General features: G+C 46.0%; 1 protein-coding gene across 1 annotated transcript; it reads left to right on the top strand.

Annotated features, from left to right (window-relative positions):
- The first annotated feature begins 522 nt into the window (after nucleotides 1–522).
- Nucleotides 523–8,691, top strand: LOC144125543 (cuticle protein 10.9-like). The gene is made up of 3 exons (XM_077659030.1): nucleotides 523–680; nucleotides 4,128–4,250; nucleotides 6,394–8,691. The coding sequence occupies exons 1-3, from the start codon at nucleotides 666–668 to the stop codon at nucleotides 6,757–6,759; spliced, it is 504 nt and encodes a 167-aa protein (XP_077515156.1). The 5' UTR covers nucleotides 523–665; the 3' UTR covers nucleotides 6,760–8,691.
- The last annotated feature ends 8,202 nt before the right edge of the window (nucleotides 8,692–16,893 follow it).

Here is a 16,893-nt window from a genome sequence, read left to right as displayed (position 1 = left end):
GTGCTCCGAACAATTTCATCCGCAGTCTCCTCCTCCTCTTCCTCTTCCTCCTCGTACGGCGGTCATCGCGCATCAGGCGAACCGGGCGAGCGGAACCGCGGCGGGTCCGCTCGGTTCAGCGCACAAAGCAAACACAGCCTCGCGTCCTGCCTGGCAGTGAAGGAAGCGTCAGTGGCGCGGAGAGGGGGAGAGGGGCGTGATGACCATCCGCGCCTCTGGGAAGAAGAGAAAGTGAGATCGGGGGTCCGTCGCCGTGACGTGAGCGTAGAAGAGTGAGGGGGGGGGGGGGGGTGTACGAGCGTGAGATGAGTGACCCCTCCACCCCTTAGACGCCACCCTTTCCTTCCTCGCAGAAGACTCAACAAAGCGATCACGTGTGAATAACGGGTAGGCAGCGAAGGAGGTGGGAGGGGAGGACGGGCAGCGAAGGCGCGAGAAAGGGAGAAAGTAAAAGAAGGGTGTTTTCCTTCGAACTAGGGCAGCCCCGGTGATCCACACAGGGTATAAAACCGGAGCCCGGTCCCGCCGCCCGTCACACACACACAGACACAACGAGCACCTCTCCTCTTTACACCCTGTGAGCGATCGCGAGCTGCCCGCCTGGGAAGGATCCGGCCAGCCCTACCGTCATCTCCGGAAGTAACGCCACACCAAAGACAAGCGCCATGATGTACGCTAAGGTGAGGGACGGCACCTCGGCGACCGCACTGGGCCCGGCTCGGATTATGCCTCGTCCGCCACACGTGGATGTGCACCCGCCGTGAAGTATCGGCGTCGGTGAATTATCGTCTTGAAATTTTCCGTTTTTGCACGGATCTTTCAGTTTTTCCTCATGAGTGGCCGACTGTCAAATAGGCGGAAGCAAAAATCCAGTCCTGATGACCACAGGCCTAGGAAATTTTTGTCTTTGTCCTTGCAGCAATTAAGCCGATAGAAATAGCGGTCACCTATGCAAAGCAGAGGGTAGGACCCCACGTGTGAGTCTAAGCTACCTTACTTCGACGCAAACAGGGATTCTAGTATGCAGTTCGCGTGGAAAAGGAACTTTTCCGCTAAGAGATATAAGGTTTCTACCAATGACATCATCTGTTAACGAAACCTCAGTTTTTCGTGCTCTTAAAATGATTATGCGGCGGTCGAATTTTTTTGGAGACGAAATTCTAGAGGCCCGTGTACTGTGCGATGTCAGTGCACGTTAAAGAACCCCAGGTGGTTGAAATTTCCGGAGCCCTTCACTGTGGCGTCCCTCATAGACTCACTCGCTTTGGGGCGTTAAACCCCCATAAACCATGCACGATTATGCGATAGCTCATGGACGACCGTTTAAACAATGACCGGGGACGAAAACGGCTTTTATAATCAACATTTAAAAAAGTGTACTTTCTGTGTGTATTGCTAAATGTAATTTATCGTCAGGACATTTCTGCTTCGTGTAGTGTATTCATATCTTCAGGACAGTCGACACCATGCGTCAGGTGCTTTGGCGCTCAGAGCGTATTTATGAGCATAACAGACAGGAAGTGATAAGCTGCGCCATCCGTTACGTAAAACATCTGTGCTATGTTTAATAATGCCTGAAGATGTTATCAGCGCCGTATTTCAAACCGTGGACCTTTATACCTAGACAGCATAGGCTTTGTAAAGCTATACTACCCAATATCCACAACTTTCATATCACAAAACTCCCGGAAGGGTTCAAAAACGAATAATTTCCACTGCTTTGTTAAACAGACATATGCACGCTGCCTCGAGAAAGTATTTTGTAACTGCATTATTCTATGCTGAAAGCGTCTTTCTCGTGATTAAAAGGCCCGTTAGATTTTTTTGCGCACTGTATCTACCATGGCGGCAGTGATGGTGGTCATCTGCTGCGGAGCACGAAAATGAAGGTCCGAAGTTCTCCGGTGAGGCCATATTTCGATGGAGGTGAAATACGAGTGCCCGGGTCTTGACATTTCGATGTAGGTTACAGAACTACAGATCACTGAAACTATATATAACCCACCTACTGTGATGTAACGTTATCACACTGAAGACACTGAAGACCGGCTGTACTCGCCATTACATTAGAGCTTTGACTCGCTTCAGGCAAGTGATCTGGGTATACAGTGCACCACTAAAACGTCTACAGTTTCTTGGCGGCGCCTTCTTAACCTGTAGCTTGAATACTGCGTCAGAATGACCGTAGAGTGATTTGCTAATGTGTTTCGTCATGTTCATCAGCATAAAATACTTGCTTCGTAAAGGTGTCAGTGTTAATGTGGTATCAGCCTCCAAAAGTGGCCCAACAAGCTACCGAAACGTACTTCAAAAGAGCACGGCACTGATTATTCTGAAATTGTCACCCTTGTGAAGAAATAGCTATGTTAATCGCTAAAGTTAACATAGCTATAACGAAGCTAACAAATAAGCAGCTCAAAAAAGACACAAACCAGACAGAGTACGGGGAAGACAGCGCAAAAAAAAAAGCACTGAGCGATATGGGGCAAATATATTCTGGATCACAACACCCTGCGTGCAATGACATGGTCTTCTAGTTTGTTTTTGTTTTTGTTTTTCAGAAGTACCTGATTAATGGGAATTCGAACATGTCGCTTTCACCAAACAGGCCTGCTAGAAACACGGATTGTGCCAGGAGGTTGAATTCTATTTGTGCTGCGCACTTGACTTTTGTTCCTGAAATAAGTTTGTCCACGGACAGAGATGCATAGAACTGCTGAGTGCTCAGGTTGGCGTTAAGGCGGTAATTGCTTATGGGAAGAGATAATCATCTAGTGCGCCAATGTGATGGCAGTAGTAGCCAGGCGGACTATTTTAGTCATTTGTGAAAAACCCAAATAGTGCGGTTCCTATAGAGCCGAACATGTCTTTCTTCAAGATTATTCTCGACGTAACGTTCTCAGCACGCGTTATGCATATAAATGAACGACCAGCTCTAGAAAGCTATTTTAAATTGTCCTATATGTTGGCTACCTCCTCACGTTACGAATAATAATTAAATATACTCCTGTCTTTACCATATGTGGATAGGAGGAAGGGGATAGTAGAGCTGTCAGGAATAATTTCAGCCTCCTTGTTGTCCTCAGGTGCGCTTAAATCTCAGTAAGTAAACCATTCACAGTGAAAGCTCTTATACGAAGCCTTCCATGGCAAATTCATAGCGTAGACCGTCAACATCGTAGCGTGAACACCTGGTCATATGATCTGTCACGTGACCAGCGCCAGGCAGGTGACCGCGCGCCAGTTACCGTATCTCAAGTTGTTGCAGCTATTAGACTTTATAGCCACTGAGAAACCACGGCGGGAGGTGGTGAATATTAGTTAACGCTGATGGATCGCAAAAGTAACATGCTAACAACTTTCCTGCAGCTGGTTCAAAGGCGCCCGATTTATTTTTAAAGCGATACACAATAAAACTACGAACATATTAGTAAACAGACAATAATAAATTATGGCCTTGGGTTATACAGCTGAACTAACGTTGATCACACTACCGAGAAGGACGCCTTGAATAGGCTGCGCCGAAGATTTATCCGACAAATTATCCTCGAGCCGTTCCTACAGCTGTCCAAAGCGGGCAGAACAGAGAAAACCATGTGATTCGTGCGCCACCAAATGGCTCATAATCGTGGTGTGGCTGCGTGTGCTAATCTGGCCCACACCTTTGGTTTGGCGCATACGGGTGGCCGGAAAAGGTTGCACATTAGCACCAAACAAAATTCCCTTTATTTTTAATAAAAATACTGGTATGGTTATTACTAGCGCCGAACTCCAAATCTCTTGTCACAATCAGGCGCCTTAATTTAGCAGTTGAAAAGATAACTGGTACAGCTTAGTTGACCAGCTTACTTATTAGCATGATATGCACGTTTTCTGACGTCCGCAACTATTGGTCCTACTAAGCCTGCAGAAAGACATATTGAAACTTCGAAAAGCGTTTTTTAAATACCACATAAAATCTTCGCTGCAACACCTGGTGCGATCGGTTATATTAATACAATTATACAGTTTCAATTAAAATGAAAACATTTTTACAACTAGGCGAACTTTCTGTTTTGTGGCAGTAATTATAAAAGTCTCGATGAAGTGAAATATAAATTAACCTGGCAACTCTGTTCTCTCGTCAGCTGCTTCTCCTGTGCATGTCTACGAGTGCCTACGCTGGCTTCCTGCGCCCCGGATTCGGGCACGGGGGATTCGGTGGACCCGTGTTCGCCGCCGCAGCTGCGCCTGTGGTCGACAAGGTCTACGTAAGTCCGGCTCACTATCGATCCTGCACCAGTACTGTCCCTGCCTGAACTTTTCTTGCCAGCGAGAATTTAAATTCAGCTTATTATGGGCATAAAAGACATAAAAGGCATGCCTAGCAGCGAGGCAGGTTTCGCATCAGATTATGTGTAAGGCGAAATAGGACAAATATGTTAGATTAAACTGGCGTTTAGAGGAAATACGCTGTCTTCTCAAAAATAGAGCTTGCGTTGTGAAGCTGACAGATGTGTCAGCTAAAACTTACTGCAGTGCCATTACATCTTCGGTAGAGATTTTAATAAATGTGTGCTTTAAAATACGTTTTCTCTGCTGACTAGGCGGCCCGAGCTCCAGTGCACTAGTGGATATCTAAGGAAACCTGAACCCGTCAGTACTTCGTTCGTATGAGGCATGAGCAAAGAGGATTTAATGCTTTAAGTGCAAAATAATAACAATGACACATTATGCAAGGAAATCATTTGGTGCGGCGCCTTTAGGGAAAGTTCTTTTAGCTTTTATCGCAGCCACTAACGGTCGTGAATTCTCCGTAGTTCAATGTTCCTTTACCGAAAGCTTCCTTACATGTCATCGGCGTCAATCTGTGCAGCTGGTGAGGGGGCCAGGATGGCGCTCTCAACTAATCCTAACAAAATAATACTCCTCACAACCTGGTTTCACGTATGAAACCTTAATCCAAATTACCGCATGTCGGCACTTAACGCCGCCTGAAATACAAGTGCCGCTCCCCTTAAAGTCAGTTCTCGAAACAGGGCAATGACGTTTACGCAATGACCTTTTGAAACGGGAGTCAAGTTTGCTGATACATATCTGAAGGGCCCGGCGCAAGTGTTGTAGAAATACATTCGCATAGACTGTGCAAAGAAGCATCTGTATTCTATTTTTTTTTCTTTTTAGTCAACTACTGCTTCCTCGTCTTCTCTCTATTCCTGCAAGTTCATCTCGATAACTTCAATAAGCTGCCCTCGTTCCTGTGCAAACATGTATGCAATGTATACTACACGTGACCACGTAAACTGTGTATCCTTTTAAAAGATGGCTGTTTTTATTTCTACCCACGTGGCCATAGAGGTGCATTGTTATCTAAGTCCAATGTACATTGCGGGCACTAAAGTGATATCTAAAGTGTTGCCGCCGAAATGTAGTGTCCAAGGCTTGCACTTATTCATTGAACGCTACGAGCGGATTGCTGACACATACTTGCACTCTCATATTCAAGCAGCATCGTAGCTACCTGAACCACGCCAAGTCACCAGCTAGGCACAAGATCCAAGCTAAGCTTGACCTAATCGAGCGCGAGCGCTGTGGTTTCGCGTCGCTTCTGGTATCGTCGTATACTGTAAAAGAAGGGCTCAATGTTATAGCATTGAGCCTTGTGTGCGATGACCTTATTCCTATCATAAAGCGGAAGAGAGTCTGGATACAAACTGGACAGTGAGACAAGGTATGAGACAAAGCAAAAATCCTTCGTAAAAGCGAAAGAAGGGAACAATCCCTCAGAACTTCAGTTATTTTAACACTGCTGATTCCTCTACCCTTGCGTTACCCAGAATAAAGACCAGTCACGCTACTGTGATTAAACTGGCGTTAAGAGGCAATAAGCGGCCTTCTCGAGAAAAGAGCTTGTGTTGTGAAGCTGACAGGGGTGTCAGCTGACGTTTACTGTAGAGCTATTACATCTTCGGCAGAGAGGTTAAAAAAAGAATGCTTTAAGATACGTTTTCTCTGATGAGCGGCCGGCTTGACGCCCAAAGCATGGGTGGAGATCTAAGGAAACTAGACCCCATGAGCACTTCGTTCGTACGAGACATAAGCAAAGCTGCATCTAATGTACACCAAGGCACCACTGGTATGGAGTGCAACGTATTGAAACCATCATTCCCAATAAACTCTAGGTATTAAAGAGACAGTTCGTCTAACATAAAAACATATATTAACGGATAGGAAAATCTCAGGTGTCCTCACAATGGAAACGGTTTTTCGGTGCCAGCACCGTGAGCTGCCTGAATTGCGAAACTTAGTTTCGGTGCGCAAACTCCCCCCCATGTGACAGTGCCTTCATAATAAATTTCATCTTGAATTTGTTCTCGCTGTCCATTCATTTGCCCTTCCTCCTCTCGTGTGCAGCCGCCGCAGCCTTACACTTTCGGCTACGACACTGTGGACGAGTACGGCAACAAGCAGTTCCGCAATGAGCAGAGCGACTCGAACAACGTGAAGACCGGTTCGTATGGCTACACGGACGCCAATGGCCTGTACCGCCGGGTCAACTACATCGCCGACGCGCACGGCTTCCGCACCACCATCGAGACTAACGAGCCGGGCACCAAGGCCGGCGCCAGCGCTGACGCCGTCTACAACGCCAACCCCGTGGTCAGCGGTCCCGTGGTCAAGGCGGCCGCGGCTTTCGTGGCACCCACATACGCCAAGCTGACGGTGCCCGCGTTTGCGTTCGGCGGACACCACCATCATGGTTACGGATCACGCTACTAGGCAGCTCCAGGTGTCGCTTCCGAACCACGCACCGAGATGTGCGGTTCAGCGCGCTCGGACCGCAGCGACGAACTTCTGCCACTTATAGTGTGACGATGAGAGATTTTCGCCTCGTCCACTAGATGGCGACAGAAGGCGTGCGATGAGTGAGTCCTCACTCGATGTTTACGTCTCACTAGTAGATTTTACGCACAGCTCCAGCTTGGTGAGATTCGCACGTAACTGCGGAGAGGACCATTTACAGGTAAATGACGTAAATAGAGAGTGGGACACGGTACAGGACGTGGTCATTTGGGTAAGCGTCGCGAATAATTCACTGCATCCGAAGTGGCTCCGCGCATCTAGCTTCGTGGTTCGAACTGATGGTTAGCTTTCAGGAAAAGGCTTCGTTTTGCTTTGTCATAGCCATTTGCAACGGTATTTGCTGCTGGCGTGGATTCTGTACAGTGCGACGCTATTGCCATGACTATTCTTAACGTTTAGCATGTTGTTTTACATGTGTTGTGTGTCTTGTTTGGTTCCAAAGTGCCTCTGTCATGAAGTCCCTAAATTTCATAGACTTGTGTCGTATATGGCCATGACCGTTCTCTTATTTGCGCAAAGCGACTTGGTTCAACGCTGGCGCTGCGATCGCTTTCAGGCAAGGTCGGTATTTCAATACGGGCGGCCACGTCGCCGGAACTAGGGCGAAGCAAGCTTCTAATGTTGTACTCTTGGTGGAAGAAGGATTGGTTTTGACAATGTTTGCTATAAGAAAATTCTTGAAAATTTTCATGCAATCTACTAAAAGCAAATACCAAATACAAGGAAAACATGGCGGCCAGAGAACATGCACAGAAATCAAAAAATTCTGTGACAGTATTTAGCACGAAGTTCTGTATGGAAGAGTAATATTTCTGCGGCAAGCCTTCTCGACACGCCAGTGGAGCTTTGGAAGATTCTGGTGTTTAACATTAAGCTGTTGCAGCTGACAAAAAAAAATAGAGGTGCCATTCACTGACATGATATGTCTCCTTTAGGATTGAACGTGCATCCCTTCGCAAAGGTAAAATTTGCCCCAGGATACGCTGAGCACAATGAATAGCAGTGTACAAAGCATCCTTACACGCTCAGGTTCCATGACTTTCGGTGTCGGGTTATTTCAGTCTTTCCGGTGCATTCCAGTTAAGCCAATGACATGTCCGCACAAACTGTAACTGTAACTTTTCTTCATTTTGACCAAAAAAAGCTCGTTCACTACAGAGTGCTTAACGCCCGCAATACCAAAGAATTGCTATGAACAAAGATTTTAACGGACTGAAGTTCTGCCAATTTCACAAGTATTACGTCCGCTATTTATTTTCACACATTAAGCACGTTGTGATAGCACTGCTCCATATAAGCCACGTCCCCTGTTCCTGGTTTCTTTTTCTTTTATTTTTTCATATGTAAACTATGGTCAGAACTCATACTGTGTAGTCTCTAACTGGAAAGTTTAGCACTCCGCTTAAGTTAATTAACTCTATAGATTCTGAGGAAATGCACTGCACTAAAATATATATTGCTTGAAGAACTTTAGTACTGATGTACCAGGCCAGATTAATGAAGCCATTCTCGCTTATAACCAAAGTAAAGCTTTCTTTGAAATGCTTGGAAGCGGAAAGCTTTGAGCTTTTACCCTTTTATATTTTAGTGCTGAACCAAAGCCTACATCAAAGCCCCTTTACCATTTTTATGTTGTTGCATGTTTTCCTTGGATTTGTTGTCTTGACTGGTCACTATGCGTCCTAGTCCTTGTTGACTTTCTCGTTGTTTCGGCTTCGTCTTCTGATGGTGTGCAGGTACTTCATTTCATGTAACACACTCCAGAGGAGTCTAGGTATCACCGCGTGAGCGCTGCATATCTGCGTTACTTTGATATCAGCTTGACTGGAATAAAGATGTTGAATTTCATCATTGTTTTTGTGCACTCTTAATACACCCTAATTACGTCTTATATCGGAGAGAAAGTTTTGAAAGAGTTCGAAAGAAAAAACGAAATTCTTTATACAGTATCAATGATGAAAATATGTACTTTATTTTCTATGCTTAGCAGTTAGGTACGGGACTCGCGGCATTCGATTGCCTTTGGCCCACAGAACGGAAGACTGGGCTACGATATATTAGTTCGCAACTTATAAAGTAAGGTTTTGGGTAAAGTTAAGAAGTAATAATAGAGATAGAAAGATGGTCGCCAGGTAACGCCAGCTAAAATTATTCCGGGCAGTGAAGTGGAAATAATGTGAAATCTACTGCTGACGCTGTAGATTCCGCGGTAGAATGCAGCGCTATATGTGTAAAGGATAACAACGCGCTAAAAGCACCTAGGCATCCAAAGGACAAAGGCACTTTTTTTTCTGCTGCACCTAAGTCTAATCTCCAGTTGCAGTACGCATTGGAGGAAACCTATGCTGTTTTACCGAATTCTCTGCGCGGACCTTAAACACCGTTCATGAAATTTCATTTCACGCTTCAGATTTAAGCGCTTGCAACGAGCTCACGTTTTGTGATATTAATATAACATTCACCGGAACCTTGGCGCATAGCAGCGCACGTCTTTCGCATTGACTAGCTCGGTTAAGAGTTTATTTGCTGGCACGTCCATGGTGTACATCCAATGCTTTGTAAGGTCCGTTAAAGGGCTTTGCTAACCTGTGGCACATAGGGGATTGCAGCGCGCTTCAAATTTTTTGCTGACTGTTGACAGTCGTGCTGCTGCTGGCGTGCCTCCGAGATTCCTTTCTTGTCGCTCACTAAATATCTGGGGTAACCGTTTCGCTCGCGATCCCATTCAACTAGCTTCAATTCGTTACCGAGGATCGCCGAAGCTTAGCAGATTTTCCTTGCGCGGTTGACCGGTGAAGCAACCGTATAAGAGAGAACCGATTCAAAATTCCGGTATCCTCTCGAGTACGCGAGGTTTCGGTAGACGCTGAAGGATGAGCGATGCGAACCGCGCTTTAAGAGTATGTCTGAAAACACAACGGAGCCGTCGGCTTCCTCTCGCACTGAAATTTATGAAGGGGTCGAGAGCATCAAGGCGCTCAAGGAAGGTGTGTAGATGTTGGTTGTTTAAAACGCAGATGCAGCCATCAGTAATAAGACCTATGGATGGGTACAGAACCAGTCTAGGTGTTGGTTTTCAACAACTTACATTGTCAAGTTAGCAGCCGTGACCGAGATTGACGCAAATTTTGAGGTTCCAAAAATTTGTAAGTGAAATACGTGTTGGGCAAGGCATAAACGAAGTAGTTCGCTATCTCTTTGACATCCAACCCGATTGGAAAACGACAGGCAATTTTTCAGGAACTCTTTCCAGGTAGCTGCAGCAAGGTCGGCCGAAATACACTCATACAACGAACAGACATCGAAAGACACCAGCACGGCACTTTCGTATAGAACGAGGTCGTTGAGTTTTGTAGCGAAGCTACACTACGCTAGCACTTCGAGCCTTCAGCGTGGCACCCCTTGAGCTGCGTGGCCGCCCTTGCGCTCCGTGGCGGCGCCATGACTGGTCACGTGGTGCGAAGCAGCTGCCGGCGGCGAGGCGCGCCGGCGGAACCAAGAAGGGGGGGGGGGGGGGGGGCGAAGAGAATAGAGAGTGAATCCACGACCAGGGACGAAGATGACGAAGATGAAGACGGAACGCCAAGCGAAACGGAGCGGCGAAAGACTGACTTTGCAATTCGACTAAGCGAGTTTCACTCGGCCAGATGTAGCTATCGCGCCACTCCAGGTTTAACCAGAGCTAAACCACAGCCATTTTTCAGTGAAGTATCGCGAATTATTAATGTGCGTTGCTGTTTTTCTCTTCAACGGAGCCGAACCCTTTCGCAGATATCCTGAGATACGGAAAAGGAACGACCTTGTAGCGTCTACGATCGGCCTTAACGGAGATCCACTTTTCTGTCTTCGGCAAGCCGCATATCGTGAACACCGATTCATTGCATTACTTCAAAACAGCCTGTAGTTGAGCCTTTTTAGGGAACAGGAAAGTCATTTCAATAAATGGCAGAGAAGGTTTTGAAGTCTAGACTTAACTACAGTAGTTCGGTCCTTGGCCACCTTTCAGTAGGCCATCGTGTCCGCTACCATCCCTGTCATCTTTCATAGATATGAGAAGCTGTCAAGTATGACAGTCGTATATATTTATTTATTTATTTATTTATTTATTTATTTATATTTTTATTTATTTATTGTTTATGAACAGAGCAATAGCACAAGAGATTTTTGCAGGGTGGTACGTGAATACAAAAAAAGAAAAATTACAAGTACAGGTGTCAAAAGTTCTTGGCACAAAAGCTCAGACATAAAAGTAACAATATTGAACACCGCTCATAGGAAGTAAACAGAGAAAATAACACGTAGTGCAGCTATTACAACCAGTCAGTAAAGGTATTTAATGCAAATGAGAAAATAGAGAGCAACACAACAACACAGCAGATATTAAGGAAAACTTAGACTGCTAGTAAATGACGCCACAGACTGCTGTAAAATTTCGCCGTCGGTAAGCCGATTACAGTCCGTTACTGTTCTTAGGAAAAAAGGATGTTTGAGGCAATTATTAAGAGGGCTAAAAGGCGTACATGGGAACTTGTGTCGCTGTCTAGTGTTGTAACCTGAAAGGTATTATTTGCCCAAGGTTAATCTTGAAATGACCGTTTACAAGTTGGTACAAAAATTTGAGACGAGAGACGCGATTCCTTTTGGTTAATGGCATCGAACCAGCTTTATGCAACAGGTTAGTCACTGATGTACGTCCATACTATTGTAAACAAAACGGACTGCTTGTTTTTGTATTTTATCAATTTTATCTATATTTGTTTTCGCGAACAGACCCCAATTACAACCGCCTGATCTAATATGGGGAGAACAATTGATTTGTATCCTAGAAGGTGAACTTCGGTGGTGTAGAGCTTCAATGCACGCCTCAGAAAGAAAAGTTTATGGTTTGCATTGCTTGAAACTTGATTAATGAGCTTGGTCCAGTCAAGAGCGTTAGCGATCCATACACCCAGATATTCGCAGTGTTCAACCTCGGAAAGAATGTTATTGGAAAAAGAATAATGGAATATAGGCGGATTTTGTTTTTTTTTGCGTGTTATGCTCATGAAGAGGGTTTTTGGAAGTTGATTGGCATTTGCCAGGCGCCACTCCATGCGGTAAGTTTTTAAAAACATCGTTTAGTATCAGCTGGTCTGTCTTATTTTTAATTTCTGAATATAGCACACAGTCGTCCGCATATAGTTTAAGGTGAACTGGAATGTCTTTTACTATGCCGTTAATATGGCGGTTGAGCATCCGCCTCGCATGCGGCAGGTGCGGGGTTCGATCCCCAGCGCCGCCGTGTACCATGCGGTGATACAATGGGTACAAGCTTTCCCCTGGCCTGGTGCGCGGCTTCTTTAGGGTGACTTGCTGATCTTTATTGAGCAACATGTGCACAATAAATAGGAAGGAAGGAAGTAGCACATGCAATCAGAAGCAGTCAACGTCAGGTGTAAATGGCCATAAAAGCGATAAAACCGTAAAAGGGTGGTAAGGATAAAACAAGATGAAATCTCAAAAGAGATAGTAACGGTGACGAAGCCCTATGGTTGACTACGTAGCGAATAATGTGATAAGGTGTAAAGAGCCAGTTGTAAGTCAGTTGTAAGTCAGCGCTCGTGTTGTCGTTTCCTTTCTTCGTCCCTGTTTTGTGTGCGCTGTTTTTTCAGTATGAGTAGATACCAACTCGCCCAGTCTTCTACTTTGGCTTACTTTTGTATTTAGTGTACCAAAGCTTGATAACTGCAGATCATTAGCATCTATTCTGTTGATGGGAGCTACTGCTATTTGATTTTTGATCTCATTTTGTGAGTTGACCATGCCTTCTACAGTATCTTCAGTTTCTTTTTTACCATCGATCAGTTCTGACAGCAATTCCTTTTTCTGTGGGCCCCGGCTTTGTCTCGATGTCGCCCCAAAGCAGTACATTAGTAGGCAAAGAGACTACATGCGCCCAAATGCATCTAACGCACAGTGAGGAGGGCGGCAGCAACAAAAACCGGACATCGCTACGATAGCAATAAGTGGGAACGTTCTTACTAACCTGTAGAACTAGGCAGAAATGCGTGATGAACATGTCGCCGATACTGCTGTTGGCTTGCCCACTGATGAACGCCGTCGTTGCACAGTCTTTTACAAGGGACTGCTGGACCACGTGATGCACGTAACCGCTGTCGAGATAGCGCCATGTGTCGTCACTTGTGGAAGATAAGGAACCTCGGCGATCGGACATCTGGCACGAGCCAAAGCTTTTTGGCCCGGATAACTGACCGCGGTTGATGCGCAAGCGCAGAGCCATGGTTGATCCTCTTGAAGCATGAGCTCGCAGATCCCACCCACGCGTGCAGCCGTTGGGTGGTCTACTCACAAGGGCCGTAATAACCAGTAGAACAAGGGAGAAATGCGTGATGAACATGTTGCCGATACTGCTGCTGGTTTGCCCACCTTCGTATGCGGGGAAGATGGGGATACCTACATTTTTCCGCAATAACTGAAGGGTCTTATACTCAGCGTCGGAAAGAGCGTGTTGCAAGCCGAGTTGGGTTCCGAATTCGCGTAAACAAGCAGGTTGGGTTCTTTCTGGCATCTTCTTGTTCTTCTCAGTCAAGAAGTCTAACGGCTTATTCCATGGCGCAAATAATATTCCGTGCATCCACTAGTCTTTTCTGATTCTTAAGCCCCTTCATCAGCACCATTTCTGCGGCAGCGCTCAGGATATACGGCTATATGACGACAGGTTCTTAACTTGGAAAGGTTGCTGCTTTTTCTTCTTTCATTTTTCTTGGATCGAAGGGCTTAGGTTCCTATTATGAAAACGAGGTGAACAACAAACGAACGAAAGGGTAGTGCCTATACCACGAAGAGGCATAAATTGAACAGGGCGAGGAACTTAAATTCATGCTTCTTCTTTGCGCCAAAACGAACGGCGAAACGAAAATAGCGAGAGCAACTAGCAGACGACGAGACGTCGTCCGTCATCCGTACGTGAACCAGAATGATGGATAAATGAAATTCGGTTAGCTGCGGCGTCACAGTGAAGTCTTTTCTGCGTAGAGTATGAGGAGGTTGGCTTGGTCACAAGAAAACGCGAGCGGCTTTTTATTTAAATTTTCCCCGCCTCACACAGCGCGCAGGTCTCTAATATTATGCGGAGGCATTTATAATGGCCAAATCTACGCGCTGGGCTAGTCTTCATTTAGTGTGCAGACACGGTCAGGAGCTCTTCTCTGCTGGCAGAGACGCGAAGGATTCGCTCTTTCTCGTCAACTCAGAGCGAAAAGCCTGAACGCTCTATAAGCTTTCGACAACGGGAGCCCACCCCCAACCGTGAACATAGTTAAGCGGCCGTGAATACGAATGCCACCCCCACCAGCCACCCCTTTGATCTCCGATCCGCTGTTCCCATCTTTTCCTCGTTAAGAAATGTAAAGTTGCCCTTGTTCCTCCCGCGCACTTTCCCCTCCCTCATAACCTAACGACGTTAAGGTGGCCCTTATTCCGTCTGTAGTATGCCGATGCAATAAAATGCAGTACCTAGCACATGCCCGAACTGTTCCACGCCGACAGCTGAGGTACAAGATCGCCACCTTGTTTTGGACGTGTTCAGGAACAAAGGCCTCAGGGACAAGACGATTACATGAAGTTCGACTCACAGCTGCAATATAAGGAAGGAAGATTGCTCTCTTCGGCTGACGGAAACACTTAAGGCTTAGGTTTCTGGCTTAGAATATGTCCTTCGCGGCCTTCTGTAGCCTATCGGCTACCCATGTTTTGTACATTGCACATCCTCGAAATAAAAAAAAATGTCTAGGCGCTAATGGCACACGACGGGTTTTCCCTCCATGATAAGATGCATCTATGCAGGTGTCACACGACATGGTGCGCAGAATAAAGTATAGTGAAGGTTTCAAAAGAACCTCGCCCATATAACCTTAACATCTGATGTGGTGCGCAAATTATAATCGAGATTCACCCATGCCTAGAGTTTATTTTACGACGTTACGACGCATGGAAGCATGTATCCAAAGCCTTGCTCTTTTTCTCGTCCGCCGAGCGTAACTTTGAAAGGGAAGATGTACCGCATAGGCGCCCACACAAAGCCCTCGCAAAAACGTCTGCAGCACGTCCTAGCTGCTCCAGCAGCACGAGCAGTTTCACTTACCTTGCTTGTTTAGCCGCTCTCAGCACATCTGTACAGAAAACTATTCAGAACAGCTTGCTGACAACATGGAAATGCAACCGAAGAAGTAACTTTTGACAACACGCTCAATGCTTCGTTTTGGAATCAGAATTCGTTTGTATTTAGTGAATTTCAAGAATCAACACAAGGTGCAATTTGATGACACGAGAAAAATCACGCAGATGGCTAGAGAGACGCAACGGAGCTTATGTCGACATAACGCACGACATCATCACCCAGGAACACGCAAAGCATGCAAAACGCACGCATGCACAGTCTTAATTTATTATGGCCGGCAGCACGGCATGTCGCGTTCCCGACAGCTGTGGCCGCCTATCTGCCAGCGCAAAAATTTCTTCGCAGCCCCAAGTAGTCCACAGAGGCTGCCAGAGGCTAAAAACAAACGTGTCTCAGGCTGCTTTCGTACTGGTGTAAGGAGCTTGGGAGCATCAAAATTGGGAGCATCAAAATATACATAACAGAACCGTAGAACTTTTTAAATGCGGTAAAATAAGATGTATTAGTAGTAGTAGTAAAAGTCGCTGTAGGAGTATCAGACTGTTTTATTATATACAGATATTTTACTGCTGCTGCTGCCGCTGATAGATGCTGCTGTTTGTTGCTTGCTGAGTTCTGCTGATGCTGCTTGTTGTATTGTGTGCTGCTCTCTGTGTACTGTGGACCGCGCAGCACAGCTTGCCTTTATTTATGTTTTCTTGTTGGCTTCCTGAGTAATCAGTTAACAGCATGTGGCGACGTAAAAATTGCGCTACACGTCGTGCTCCAGCATGTTTCCAGTAGAAGTTGCAAACATGACCTACCGAAACCTCAGTTGACTTCCGCTGGCATGAGCACTGGCGGCCAAAGCGTGGGTCAGCAAAGTGGAAGCACGGAAACTATACTTGGATACAACTCGGGAATGAAGTGCCAAGTGCGCCAGAATGGAGGACGTTAACCCAATTCCAACCCACCTACTGTCATGTCCACCGCCCTGTCAACCACCTGGAATTTCGACGGCTGTCAACAGGTTGCAGCGCGATTGACCTCGTCGTCAGAGAGGCTTGGTGATAGTGCGATGATACAGCTGCAGTCCGGGACGCACTTCATTAGATTGTCTCTCTTGAGGGGTATTTGACGCTACATTGTTAGGTTGTGCTCTACTGCAGATGCAACCTCGCAAGGTCACCATATGTAGTCTGGAACATGTGAATTCAGCTAGCTGCAGCCACAAGGACGCAGGGACACTGGAGAAAAAACTGCAGAGATGGTCCAAAACACATTCCGGCATCTTTCTTTCTTTTTAAGATGTCTTCAAGAACAGATTGGAGAGGCATTAACTCAGCTGCAGCCTATTTCAAGCCCTCTGTTTTCAACTATAGTGGTTAAACCAACCTGGCCTGTAGACGAGCACGAGGACTTGACAAGCAGATAGGTAGACGTATTAAGCTCGATTTGCGTTTGTTGGGGTGTGCTGTGTGAAGCTTACTGCTTCCTTTGACCTGCTGCTGCTGCTGCTTCTTTCAACGAATGCTTACTGCTTCCTGCATCCTACTTACTTGCTTCCTCCGGGCGCTAGAGATCACTTAAATCTCTGCACGTTGTTTTTACTTTGTTTCTGCTTAATTATCAATGAAAAAAGTTATTTCTCTGCTAGCGCCGCCACAGCCGCTGCCGCCAAGGGGTCAAAAACACACAAAAAAAACACCAAAGGTTGAACTTGCAGAACCTTATTCATTGAAAATCAAGCGGCAAAATAGTAAGGGCACCGTGGAGATTATGGGATCACTAGCGCACGGAGGCAGCCTGGAAATAGAATGGAGCAAACTATGCGTTTCTAGAAACAACATGGCTCTAATCATTTGAAAATGCATCAATCTTACGTGTCAGTT

This window comes from Amblyomma americanum, chromosome 3, assembly GCF_052857255.1.
Source record: "Amblyomma americanum isolate KBUSLIRL-KWMA chromosome 3, ASM5285725v1, whole genome shotgun sequence".
Taxonomy (NCBI): domain Eukaryota; kingdom Metazoa; phylum Arthropoda; class Arachnida; order Ixodida; family Ixodidae; genus Amblyomma; species Amblyomma americanum.
This window is presented reverse-complemented; position numbering and strand designations above follow the sequence as displayed.